This window comes from Neophocaena asiaeorientalis, unplaced genomic scaffold (assembly GCF_003031525.2).
Source record: "Neophocaena asiaeorientalis asiaeorientalis breed wild unplaced genomic scaffold, Neophocaena_asiaeorientalis_V1.1 scaffold59, whole genome shotgun sequence".
Taxonomy (NCBI): domain Eukaryota; kingdom Metazoa; phylum Chordata; class Mammalia; order Artiodactyla; family Phocoenidae; genus Neophocaena; species Neophocaena asiaeorientalis.
Window position 1 is genome coordinate 18382544 of NW_020174268.1, and position 13709 is coordinate 18396252.

A 13709-nucleotide genomic window follows, 5' to 3' on the forward strand; every position below is an offset into this window, starting at 1 on the left:
TTGGATCCACAGAGCTTTTCAACGTTCATTCAGTGGCTCTTTGTTGATGGTAAAGAGGCCTACAATTTCATTATTAAAACTCCTGTTATTTATTTTAATAAGTAATACATGAGTACGTTTTCATTTTCAAAGCTCACATCGGACCAAAATAGAATAAGCTGTAAAAATTTCCCTTATGGGGAATGGACACATAACTGTTTCATGTGTATTTCATCAAAGATTTTTCCATTTTTTACCTACATATGTGTATATATGCAAATGTGGGACACAGATATATGTGAGGCAAATGATAGATGGGGTTCATTCATTCATTCAACAGCTGTTCCCTGAGAGCCAGCTCTGTGCCAGGAGTACACCAGGTGCTGGAAACAAAACAGGGACCTTGAATTTCCATTCTAATGGGAAAGTACAGGTAATAAATTTAACAAACAAAACTATAAGCCTACAGCATACAATCAGATAGTACTAACTGTTGTGACGAACAAAATAAGATAATGGATTACAGTAGGGCTATATGGGAAAGCCAGCATCTCTAAGATAAGTTTGAGTTGAGCTCATACTCCTTGTTTTTTTTTTTTATTTTTATTTTTATTTTTTTTTTACGTGTTTTGTTTTATGACTTGCTTTTATCACAATATATCCTGGAGATCTTTCTATGTCTGTACCTATTGTCTGCCTCATTTTTTTAAGCAGGCATACACTATAACATAGTATGTGTTCCCATAATTTATTTAGCTATTCTCCTAACAATGGAAAAACACCTTCTTGACTTTAACCTCTTGTGCAGTGCCGTATTATTTCCTGCCTTAAAATGGTCATAGAAACGCTACTTTACTATCCACAGAAAGACCACTTAAGGTGAATGGCTGTATCCTGCAGTACAAATTCATCCAACCTCATGGAAGGGGCTATGGCCAGTCTGAACATAGCACGAGAATTTATTGGGGCGGGGGTGAGTGCATGTGTGTATATTACGTGTGTGCGCACATGCACGCATGTGTTTATAATTTATAGACATAAACGGTGAATAGCTAAGGTTTTATAGCTAATAACTGTAGAGTTAGCACCACTTGACATGTTTTTAAGTGCCCAAATCATCTTGAACTACTTCATTGGAACAATAGTAAAGTTCACAGTGAAAGGGCAAAAAAATGCTTTTCCCTTTTAAGTGTTTAGAAATACATGTGTTTTTGGCATAGCTACAGGGTGCTCACTTCAACCACAACCCCTTCAGTTCAACTGGTTTACAATTTCTTAAGAGCGTCTAGAAACTATTCTGTTATCATAACCCACTTTTGGAAGTTAAACTAGTGAAGCAATAGACCTTATCTCAAATGAAAGAACCTTTGTTTATGGCTTTCCCCTTATTCAGTGGTTGCATGGAGAGGAATACTATACAGCTTGTTCATCACTGTCCTTAATCTCATTCTTTTCTAAGAGCTTCTCTTCTTTCTCTGTCTTTTTCAAGGCTATAGAGCCAACAGTCTCACCACAGATCACATCGCCCATCAGATCCCCTTTAGACCATATGTTTTAAACATCTCACAACTCTCTTACAACTTAGCACGTTATTATAAGGCTGCTTTTCACCATGTCTCAGATTATTCCATACTTTACCAACTTTTTTTCCCTTACATCTGTAAAGGCTTTGCCACAAGGCTTGACCTTAGAGTGAAATTCTCAATAAAGAAGGAAGAAGCTGTATGGTGACCATGTGAAAACACAGGACTCGTCCATCTTTTTAGTGCTATTTGATGAGCCCATCATTCTTCATTCCCGAATTCTGTCAGCCTTTAAAATTTACTAAGCTTGGATTTCTCTTCCCCAGACATAGTTTTCCAACCTCCGAAGTTTGACTGGATATGTACTATCTCCTTTGTGTTGCTTGCGGGAAATCAATCAGACATCCTATCGCTAGTTTTCTTGGGTCACCTTTAACCATCCTGAATCTGTATTTTCGCTCTTCTGATCCTTAATTCAGATACAGCTCTCAGCTGCTGAATTCCTTTCAGAACTGCCAATCTAAAGGTATGATTATTTACTGTGACCTAGAACTACATCATCATAGCTACCATTTATTGAAAACGTAGCGCATGCCAACTTCAAAGCGTTTATCATTTAGTTGGTGAGCCAAGACTATCATAACGAAAATTACTTTTTTTTTCCTAAACGTAACACTCATTCCCTACCATGAGCCAGACATTTTGTTATATTCTAAAGAAAAGGGAAGTGAGTAAAACTTAGTCCTCACCTTTGAAAAACTTACACATAACAGGTACAAAGTCAACTCAAAAATATGCAACATGAATGGCATGAAATTCCATCAGATACAAATTAGCACCTCTGACTGAGGTAATCAGGGGAGGCTTCGGGGAGGAAATGCCATTTGAATTGGACTTTGATGGGTGCAGGAGAGTTTTGATCATGATAAATTGTAAGTTTCCGTGGGAATTGTCATGATTTTTGTGGTTGGAAATAATTTAGGTGATCCATCTGGAAGGAAGCAGGCCTACAATTAAATTACCTCAGCAACACAAAGCAGAGCATCACGTTTATGAGTTCTACTTGTTCTAATAACTAACACCCAAAGGGGAAAGATGAAATTCAGATAAAGTGACTCTTCAAAGAACCCAATACGATATGGGGATATATGTATATGTATAGCTGATTCACTTTGTTATAAAGCAGAAACTAACACACCATTGTAAAGCAATTACACTCCAATAAAGATGTTTAAAAAAAAAAAGAACCCAATGCCATTTTGCATAATAACAAAAATTACGTTATCAAGGAATAAATATAATTGAAGAACAATATATTTAAAGAGAAAATCCTAAAGCTGTCAAATGACATAAAAGATGACCTAAGTAACGCAAAGATATTTGGTATTCTTAGATGGGAATGTTTATTATCAAGTTGAACCATTTTTGAGCCATTTTATAGGTCAAAATATTGACAATTTCATGTTTCGACCTAAAAATAAATATGACAATTTCCCCCAAATTATTACATAAATTCAGTGGAATTCCCATCAACATTCCAACAGTGCTTTTTACAGAATTTGACAAGCTAAACCTGAAATCCATATTGAAGTGTAAAGGTCCAAGACAATTTTGAAAAGGGGATCATCTCATACCAAATATCAAGTTGTGTTATCAAGCAATCATAACTTAAGTTAATCATGGTTTAACTCACGTGGGACAGATAAACAGGTCATTGTGAACAAATAGAGAGCCTAAAAACAGAACCACAAATATATGGACACTGAGTACCTGACAGAGCTGGCACCACAACTCAGTGGAAGAAGCACAGATTATTCCGTAAGTGAAGCTGGCATAATTGGCTATTTATACAGTAAAAGTTAGATTCCTTTTTTTTTTTTTTTTTCCTTTGCGGTACACGGGCCTCTCACTGTTGTGGCCTCTCCCGTTGCGGAGCACAGGCTCCGGACGCGCAGGCTCAGCGGCCATGGCTCACGGGCCCAGCCGCTCTGCGGCATGTGGGATCTTCCCGGACCGGGGCACGAACCCGTGTCCCCTGCATCAGCAGGTGGACTCCCAACCACTGCGCCACCAGGGAAGCCCTAAAAGTTAGATTCTTACCTCACGCGATAAACATACCCTTCTCCAAAAGAAAATCTAGATGTATTAAACACCTAAGTGAGAAAAGGCAAAATTCTTTAATCAGATTTTTTTGGGGAAGAAAGTATATAAGGGGAATGAATAGTTTATGATATCAGAATAGGAAATATTTCTTTAACAAGTAACAAAAAGCACAAAGGATAATAGATTGATAAATTTGACTGCATTAAGATTCTAAAAGCTTTTGAATTAAAAATTCACCATAGGGGCTTCCCTGGTGGCGCAGTGGTTGAGAATCCACCTGCCGATGCAGGGGACGCGGGTTCGTGCCCCGGTCCGGGAAGATCCCACATGCCGCGGAGCAGCTGGGCCCATGAGCCATGGCCACTGGGCCTGCGCGTCCGGAGCCTGTGCTCCGCAACCGGAGAGGCCACAACAGTGAGAGGCCCGCGTACAGAAAAAAAAAAAAAAAAATTCACCATAAACAAAGTTTCAAAGACGGTTCATAGAATGGGGAAGACTTGTAACATATTTAACAAGGGCCCAGGATCCAAAACATATAAAGAACCCTAAAATCATTGAGAACAAAACAAATAGGCTAATAGGAAAATGTGCAAAGGACAGGAACAGGCAATTCACAGGAAAAGAAGCCTGAATGGCCAACCGAGATGGAAAAAGATGTCCCACCTAACTAGAAATCAGGGACGTCACTTCACACCCAAAATTTTGCCATCAGTTAAAACACCTGATAACACCAAATACTGGTGAGTAATGGGAAAGGGGAGCACTTACTCATTGCTGGTTAAAGTGTAAATTGGTATATTTTGGAAGACAATTTTGTAATACTCGGTAGAGTTGAAAATGGGTATATCCTATAACCCAGTACCAAGAGATATTGCATAACAAGGTACACATAGCTGTATCAGATGTGCATTGTGGCCTTCTTTGTAACATCAAAAAAAAGTGGAAACTACCTAACTACCGTATAGAAGTGGATAAAAAAAAAAAAATCTGTGGCTTTTTAATACAGTGGAATATTACATGTCAGTGAAGTGAACTCCATCTACATGTATCAACAAGGATAAATATTAAAACACTGTTGAATAGAAAAAAAATCCAAGTTAAAAAAGGATATGTACCATATGACACAATTTATTTGGAATTTTAAAACCCAGCAAACAATATTATATATTCTATAGAGATACACATCCATCAATATGTAGACAAAGTACAAAAACATGAGAATGAGGTGCACCAACTTTAGGATAGTGGTAGCTTTGGAGAGAGGGAGGAGAAGGGGGAAAGTATCTATAAATTTTTGCAGCAACGTGGATGGACCTAGAGATTGTCATAGTGAGTGAAGTCAGTCAGACAGACAGACATCATATGATATCGCTTATGAGGAATCTAAAAAAAATGGTACAAATGAACTTATTTACAAAACAGTAATAGAGTCACAGATGTAGAAAACAAACTTACGGTTACCAACGGGGAAAGGGGGGAGGGATAAATTGGGAGACTGGGATTGACATATACACGCTAGTATGTATAAAATAGATAACTAATAAGAACCTACTGTGTAGCACAGGGGACTCCACGCAATACTCTGTAATGACCTATGTGGGAAAAGAATCTTCAAAAGAGTGGACATATGTATAACTGAATCATTTCGCCGTACAGCAGAAACTAACACAACACTGTAAATCAACTATACTCCAATAAAAATTTTAAAATTAAATTAACACGTCAAAAAAGAGAGAGAGGGGTCTAAAGCAAATATGGCAAAACGCTGACATCTGGCTCTCTTAATGGTGAGCCACATGGGTTATATTTTTTCTGCACTCTTAAAATCTTTGAAATTACAATGAAAAAATTCAAAACTAAAAAGAGAGTCCTCCTTAAAAGGTGAGCTCCACTGTTAGACCAGAGCCTGTATCATAGTGAACAGGTTGCATCAAGGTAGCAACAGGTTAAGGCATTAAAGAAACTAGGGGACGGACTTCCCTGATGGTCCAGTAGTTAAGACTTCACCTTGCAATGCAGGGGATGTGGGTTCGATCTCCGGTCGGGGAGTTAAGATCCCACGTGCCCCCCGGCCCAAACATAAAACAGAAGCAATATTGTAACAAATTCAATAAAGACTTAAAAAAAAAAAAGAACTACAGTTGTCTCCCCTAGTTTAAGTATGGGCAGAAGATTTGATGAATGGGGAAAAATAATAAGGGGATTAACTGGCCTATTTGTGTGAGAAGGGAAATAAGTAGCGAGAGTGGAGAATGAGAGAAGCGTGACGAGGTTTCTCGGGGGTCTGATGACGACGTATCCAGGTCTGTGCCTTTGTTGCTGTGCAGAGTGAGGCCAAGTCAGAAAGAAGAGCTGTGCTTGTTGATTTTGGACACTCTCTCACCCCATCTCTCCTCCACGTGATGGGAAGAGGGAACTGGGCCAGATGATGTCAGCCCATCAGCATCCCTGGCACCATCCTCTCACCTCTACAATTACACATCTGTCTCCTTGGGTGAAATCCAAGTCCTTTGACTTTCTTTGATCATGCCGTTAGCCTTAATTTGGGATCTGAGTGATAGAAACTTGGTTGAGGCTCAGGTCAGCTGCAGTGGAGACCACTGTGGGTAGCCAGATCGCTGCTCTTCCAAAGGTTCATTGCCCCGATCACCCGCTCTCCAGCCACACTTTCACTTTCTGGGAGCGCCACTTACACCATATCTTGCACTTTTCAAAGCTTTCACTGAAATTATTTCTGTTGATCCTCATAGCAATACCATGAAATAGATAAAGCAGGGGTTTTTTGTTTGTTTTACAGATGGGGAAACCGCCCCACAGGGATTAAATGATCTAGCCAAGGTTACAGGGCAGAGCTCTCGTGTTTTTTCCAGAACCATCCTGGACTCATCTCTGTCTATTCCTGGATCCAATAAAGCACCAATTTCTGTGGCTTGTTTCTACGAAGTGTCTGTTTCCATCTCTCCCCCCTCCACTTCCTTTCCCACCATCCACCCTTGGAGCCTTAACACTCCTTGCCTGAATTACCACTGCTGAGCTGGACTTCCAGATACCACTTTTTCCTCATTCCAGTCCATCCTGCATTCTCCTTCTAGACTAAACTTCCTTAAACATTGCTCTCATTAGGTCATTTCCCTCAAAAATCTTTGTGACCCTCTCTTTCCTTCTCCATTGAATGGAAACTCCTCAGCCAGGATTTCAAAGCTCTCCTTAATCTGAACTCACCTTTTCCAGTCAACTACTCAAAACAGGTGCTTTGAAAATAAAAATGGCTAAGAAACACATGAAAGAATGTTCCGAAAAGATACAAATTAAGACAACCATCATTTTACTCTATCAAATCAACAAAGTTTTGTGTTTTCTATCTTTTAGATGCTACTGGTAGGAAAGTGATGAAACAGTCTCTTATCCTCTGCTGGTAGAAGCTTTGACTGGTGTTATCTTTTTGGAGGGCAGTCTGATTATATGAATCAAGAGCTTTTGACCTAATAGATCTGTTTCTGGAAATCTCTCCTAAGGAAATAATCTGAAATTCAGAAAAATCTTTATGCTTAAAGATGTCATTGCACTATTATTTATAGTTACGAGCAATTAGATATAACCTAACACCAATCATTAGGGTACATGCATACGTTGAATGACTATATTCAAAGCATGTAAGAACATGGGGAATAACTTATGCTATGATATTGGGGGGGTGGGGTCAGTATTTAAATTTGTATAAGCATTAGGAGAAATCTTACCAACATTTCACTACTGGACTTGTTTCCTCTCTCCCAGCACACTATTTCACACGTTCTTCTCTCGCTTCAAACCTCCAAATTTACCTCCTCCTCAGTTTCAACAGATGAGTACCTCTTGTTTATTGAGAAAATGTATCACCAAATTGTCCAGTCTATGTCCCTTTACGCTCTGCCATTCTTCCTGTTAAGTTGAATGAACTGTCCCGATTCCTATCCAAGGCCAGTTCAGCCACTGAGTTCCATCCCCTCTCACTTCTTTAAGAATCCACTCCTGGTACTATTCCTTCTGTTCTTGTTCTCTCTCTCGTTCTCTCTCTCTCTCTCTCTTTCGTTCTCTCTCTCCCCCCCATCTCAGATTATTCCTATCAGCACGTAAACATGCTGTAAAGTTTCACATTTCAAAAACGAATTCATTCCTTGACCTTGTGCTGGTCTCCAGCTACCCTCCTGACAGTAACCCCCTAGCCGTCTCTCCTCCATCACCTCCTGTCTCTAAGTGACAGTCATCAAGCTTCTGTTCCCAGATGTCACTGAAACGGCTCATTCCCAAACCCAGTGGTCTGTGATCTCCCTTCTTCGTAGTCTTTCAGCTGCACCGAACGTAGCTCGTCGCCCTTCTCTATCATGAGCTCTCTCCTTGGTTCTAGGAATCACGCTCTCCTGGTTTTCTTGCAACTTCCTGGGCTACTCCTTCTCATTCCCTGCTGCTTCCTCTTTCTCTAATTTCCCGGGGCTCAGCCTTCAGGCCAGCTGTCGTCTCTCTCCGGACTCACTTCCCATGAGCTTTGTTTCCATTCCCCTGGCTTTCCATGACTCCCAAATGTTGAGTCCCTGCAGCCAGCTCTAACCCCGACCTCCTCCCTGGGCCCCCAATGAAACCTCAGAAACAGAACAGAACTCTTGATTTTTCTCCCTCAAACCTGCTCCCCCTCCCCTCCAGGAAGGGTACCACCACCCTCCCAGCTGTTCAAACTATCAACCCTGAAGCCAGACTTTTATTACTCTTTTTCATGTACCACATGCTAACCCATAAGCAAGCCTTCAAAAGATCCCCAGCGCCACCAATCCCTACCACTTCCAACAAACACAGTCACCCCTGGACAAAGCCACTGTATCTTTCCCTAAACAAGCTCCTTCCTGCCCCACGGGCTTTATATTTGTTACTCCCTGTGCCTAGAATGCCCTTTTCCAGGTCCTCACCTGCTCACCCCTGCCCACCTCCCGGGTCTCTGCTCAAAACGTCACGTACTCAGAGTCTCCTCAGAACACCCCATCTAAGGTAGCTTCTTCACCCTCCTTAACTTGTGACCTCCTTAACCGGGTCTATTTCCCTCACAAACGTTATGGCTACTTGAAATGACATTCTTTACTGGTACTTCTCCCAAACTATAATTTAAGCCCTTTGCAGGCAAGGACTCATTTGCCTTGCTTATTACCATATCACCAGCATCTAGACTAGTGTCCAGTACACAGTGGACCTCAAAAATAGTCATTATGTCAATGAACAAGCTGTGTAAAAAAGGCCACTTTAAAAAAACTAAAGGAGAACTGACTGGGGGTGAGATTGTAGGTTTGTCTGTCTTTTCACATTTTCTTTATGCTTTCCAGTACTTCTCAAGTTTTCTATATCAGATATAGTTTTTATAATCAGGAGAATACAAACTATTTCAACTAACAAAATACAGCCTCTGGTCTGGTCGGGTTCAATTTATTCCGGAACAAGCACTTGGTGTGTGTTCATTTCAGGGTCTTGCCTTTTCTCAGTGGCCCCCCTTCTCCCATCACCTGTGATAACCTGACCTCGGCTCAAGGCCCATATACTCCATGACGCCTTCCCTGAGTGGCCTATTCTTACTGAGCTCCTCCCCAGCCACACTTTACGTTTGATTGGGTCCGCTGTGCTACGTGTATTTATTCTCACTCATAAAACATTTTCTGTTTGCTGATATGTATGTATGTATGTTGTATTTGGTATGAGTTGATCTTCCCTCCTCGACAGACACGGTGTCTTAGCCTGCCCCTCCCTACCCCCCCAAGTCTCTGCCACAGACTAAAGTCCAGTCAGTACTCAAATACACGGGGACAGTACTTGCTACTGAAGCGACTGGGTCCGGAAGCTCCTTCCCTCACACCGGCTCCACAGTAATACTTAAACCTGCATTTACTGAGCACCTACTATGTGCTGGGCACTTGCTATTCATTTTCCCGTTGATTGAGTAGGAACTGCTTTCACTGTCATCATAAGACTGAGGAAACTGAAACAGAAAGGTGAAGTAACTGGCCTAAAGTGACAGAGCTGTGCTGGTGAGGCCTCGATTAAAGCCCAGCCCAAGCTCTTTACCACTGTGACCAACGAGATGGGATTGGCTTTGACCCCTGAGCCACGAATGTGCTTTCCATCAAACTGCACGCTCTCGGTTGAGTCCCTTAACCTCCCCAAACTTCAGTGTTCACGTTTGAAAGATGGAGACGATAACCCCTTACAGGGCGGTTGTCGAGATGGGAATGGGGTGTCGGTCGTGCCTGACACACGGCAGGCATTGAGGAAATGGTAGTTTATTATATCATTAGATATGCCACCTCCTTGATATGTGCTCTTTCAAGTTGGGGGCGGTAGCCCCATCTCATTTCTTTCTGGCCTGGGTCAGATCTGCATCTCCCAAGTAGGGGCGCAGAGCTATAGAAGGTACTACAAAAAAGCCTGGGGGAGAGAAAACAAATGCGCAGCCCTGGCCCAGGTGAACCAGAGCCTGGATTTCCTCGTCTGGAGGCATAATGACAGGGAGAGGGCTGTGGTACAGAAGTGGCCGTTTTGGTTTGTCATCCAGGCTCACTCATCTAAACATCTCTCGCTCCCCAGGAATCATTTTAGGACCAGGAAGCAGCACACTGTTTATTGAAAGAGTCACGGAAGAGGATGAAGGTGTCTATCACTGCAGAGCCACCAACCAGAAGGGGTCCGTGGAGAGCTCGGCATACCTCACCGTGCAAGGTAAACAACTGCTCCAGAAAGCGCGAGAAGCTGCTCAGACACTTATTTCCCTGTTTGTTGAACTTTCCACCTCCCAGTGGCCCGCTGCCCCTCCGGTCTATTCCTTTCCCTGACCTCCTTTTCCCCTCCCCGTCCCGCTGGGAAGGCCTGGCTGGTCCCCCTCCTGGCGAGGCTGAAGGTGAGGACACAGGCCACCGTCAGAACACAGTCTCCGTGGGGGGACGGTATTTCCCGGAAGACAGGAGAGCCAGCTGCTGCCAGAGCCATGACACTGACCCACAGAGAATGACCAGAGTGGCCACACCTGTGAGAAAGAAATCCAAGAAAGCAGAAGACAGGTGTAGAGAGAGAGAAACCCCACACGCTGGAAATTATCCATTCTTTTTCCAGTTCCCACCAGTTACACATATGCCGGCTCTTCCCGCCGTTTTCGTAAACTGGTTTTTTAACACGAAGTAGGCCGCAAAATACTCTCAGAGAGAAGCAACACATGATAAACAGACCACGTGGAAGAAAAATATTCCAAGGGCTTCCTCAGTTTTGTTGAGCAGCAAAACCTAAAGGGACCTAATCCGACCGTGGACTCTGGCCATGTGGCTTCCATTTAGAACAGAGATTAGACCTCAATTTCAATTCTCCAAAGCCAAAAATCATCCCAGAAAACATAACATTTATAGCACCGTAAAGTCTTCGAATTGGCGCCTCTTAGATGTATACACATCTATGGCTCGCTGAGGTTTTACGTGAAGAGATGGAATTTCTTCAGTAGCCTGTTTGCAAATGCTCCCCAGTAGACTTCAGAATATGTAAGAATTTCTGAAGGAAGTCTTGCAGTGGTTCGTGGTTACCATCCTCCTCACCCCAGCACACTCGGTCCTGCACATGCGTCTCCTCCAGCCTCAGCTCTCATCCCCTCACACGCCCCAGGCCCCTCACCTGGACTAAACCGGAACACACCGCACTCCCCCTGGTCCTCTGCCCTTTACACGTCGTTTTCCCTTTGTCTGAACAGCCTTCCTTCCCGACTTGTTCTCCCCCAGACAATCCTACTCCCACCTTTTATTTTTTTAAATCTCTTTTACTGAAGTACAGTTAACTTACATTGTGGTAGTTTTAAGTGTACAGCAGAGTGATTCAGTTATACATTATCCGTTCTTTTTCAGAGTCTTTTCCATTATAGGTTATTACAAGATATCGAGTAGAGTTCCCTGTGCTCTGCAGCGGGTCCTTGTTGTTTACCTGTTTTATATATAGTAATCCTACTCATCTTTTCAAATTCACTTTCGCTCTTGGGTCACTTTCTCTACACCTCATGTCTCGTGTCTCACCACCGTGCCCCCTGAACCCGGTGCTCCCACAGCACTTGGCATGGACCTTGAATACAACGCTCATCGTTGCGTTATTCACTCTCCTGGTCCAGGGCACTCGAGAAATGTTCGCTGGATTAATCTCTTTAGAAAACCACCAGTGAATGTCTGAAGAAAGAAACACATCACTATATCGCTGAGGGCATTAGAGAGAAGCCAAATTAAATTAAGTCAACCACTTATGTATTTGCCCAGGATGCTGCAGGATATGGACGTGCAAGTCACGATCCCTAACCTCTCTGTGCTTTGAAAACCTAGTTGGAAGGCGATTAAGGGGAACATGAAACCGTTAGAACCAGATCAATGAACATTTTGAGCTCCTCCTGTGGGTAACACAGAAACCCTAGTTTGTATCAAACAGACTACACAGTGCCGCTGATAAAGGCTAAAGGACTTCCTAGAGGCCAAAAATGATATGGCGAGTGACTTGACCTCTGAAGGAGGCCTTGCAGGATGTTGGATTGGCCAAGTGGATGGGGCAGGAAAGAAGACAGTGAGTTATGTGGCAGCTCTGGACCTCCCACACTGATATCTCCCTTGGCAATGACAGAATCTAAACAATTCTAACCATTTCCTATTGGCTGGTCCATTGACTTTTCTGAGGAATTGGTGCTTTTGTTTTTAAATTTATCTTACTGAAGTATAGTTGATTTACGATGTTGTGTTAATCCTACCGTACAGCAAAGTGATTCAGTTATACATATACATTCTTTTTCATATTCTTGTCCATTGTGCTTTCTCACAGGATATTGGATATAGTTCCCTGTGCTATGCAGTAGGACCCTGTGGATTATCCATTCTCTATATAATAGTTTGCATCTGCTAATCCCAAACGCCCAATCCATCCCTCCCCGACCCCGAGGAATTGGTACTTTGGATTCATGATCTCGTTTTCCTCACGGGGCATTAATCTTCAGTATCACTTAGAAAAACGGTCTAATCTGCAAGATAGCTGCAGACACTATATATATATATATGACTCCGTCTTTTCACCCATTATTGCCCCCAACAGCCCTGTTGAGTTCTTGTGTCTGCTTTTTATAGTTTTTCTGCCGTCTCCTCCTTTGCTCTCTTTTGTAACTCTTTCTCTGCTCTCAGAGTGATGGCTGTATCCAGCCTCTCTGCTGAAAAACTGTGGTTAGCTGAGAAATTACTTGATCCGCCATCATCAAGCCACGCATGAAATATCTGTACCTATTTCTAAGAGAAGCATAAACAAACGAAGGCATATCCTAATACGGTAATGATAAAACAGTGCAAGGAAATGAGGATGTTTAGTCTAAAAATGAGTCCACTTGGGGAGGACAGGATTGTTTTCTTCAAATATTTAAAGGGCTTTCAGACAGAGGAGAGGTTGGCCTCATTCTTTGACTCACCAGAAAAGATAACCAGAACCAAGGAAGGGAGATGGTGGTAAAATTTCAAAGAGGCAGGTTTCAGCTCCACATAAAGGTATAATTTTGAATAGGAGGAATTTCTGAAAGTTGACAGCATGTGCATCTTGTGAATGAGACGCAGTATCTTGAACAGAAGTACTCTGGGCTCATTGAATAAAGATTTCATCCTTGGACGCTGTTCAGAACGGTTAAAGGCAGTACCTGCCTGTGATCTCATCACTGAAATGAGACTCTTGCTTCTGGAGTCTAAATCATTTATTCTTCTCACTCTGGTGGCTGTGAATTAGGTGAATCAAGCTTTAGACTTGGGCTTCCCTGGTGGCGCAGTGGTTAAGGATCCGCCTGCCAATGCCGGCGACACGGGTTCAAGCCCTGGTCCGGGAAGATCCCACATGCCGCGGAGCAACTAAGCCCGTGCGCCACAACTACTGAGCCTGCGCTCTAGAGCCCGCGCTCCACAACTACTGAAGCCTGCGCGCCTAGAGCCCGTGCTCCACAAGCACGGCAATGCGAAGCCCGCGCACCACAACTAGAGAGAGCCAGTGCGCAGCAACAAAGACCCTTCACAGACAAAAATAAATCAATACATTTAAAGAAGAAAGTAAGAA

General features: G+C 42.7%; 1 protein-coding gene across 2 annotated transcripts in view; it reads left to right on the forward strand.

Moving 5' to 3' along the window:
- Positions 1–13709, forward strand: part of FLT1 (fms related receptor tyrosine kinase 1) — a 110454-nt gene that overhangs the window by 49580 nt on the left and 47165 nt on the right. For both annotated transcript variants that reach the window (XM_024755448.1, XM_024755447.1), the window contains one exon: positions 10206–10337. In XM_024755448.1, coding sequence (XP_024611216.1) covers positions 10206–10337 — 132 coding nt within the window. The remainder of the gene's footprint in view (positions 1–10205; positions 10338–13709) is intronic.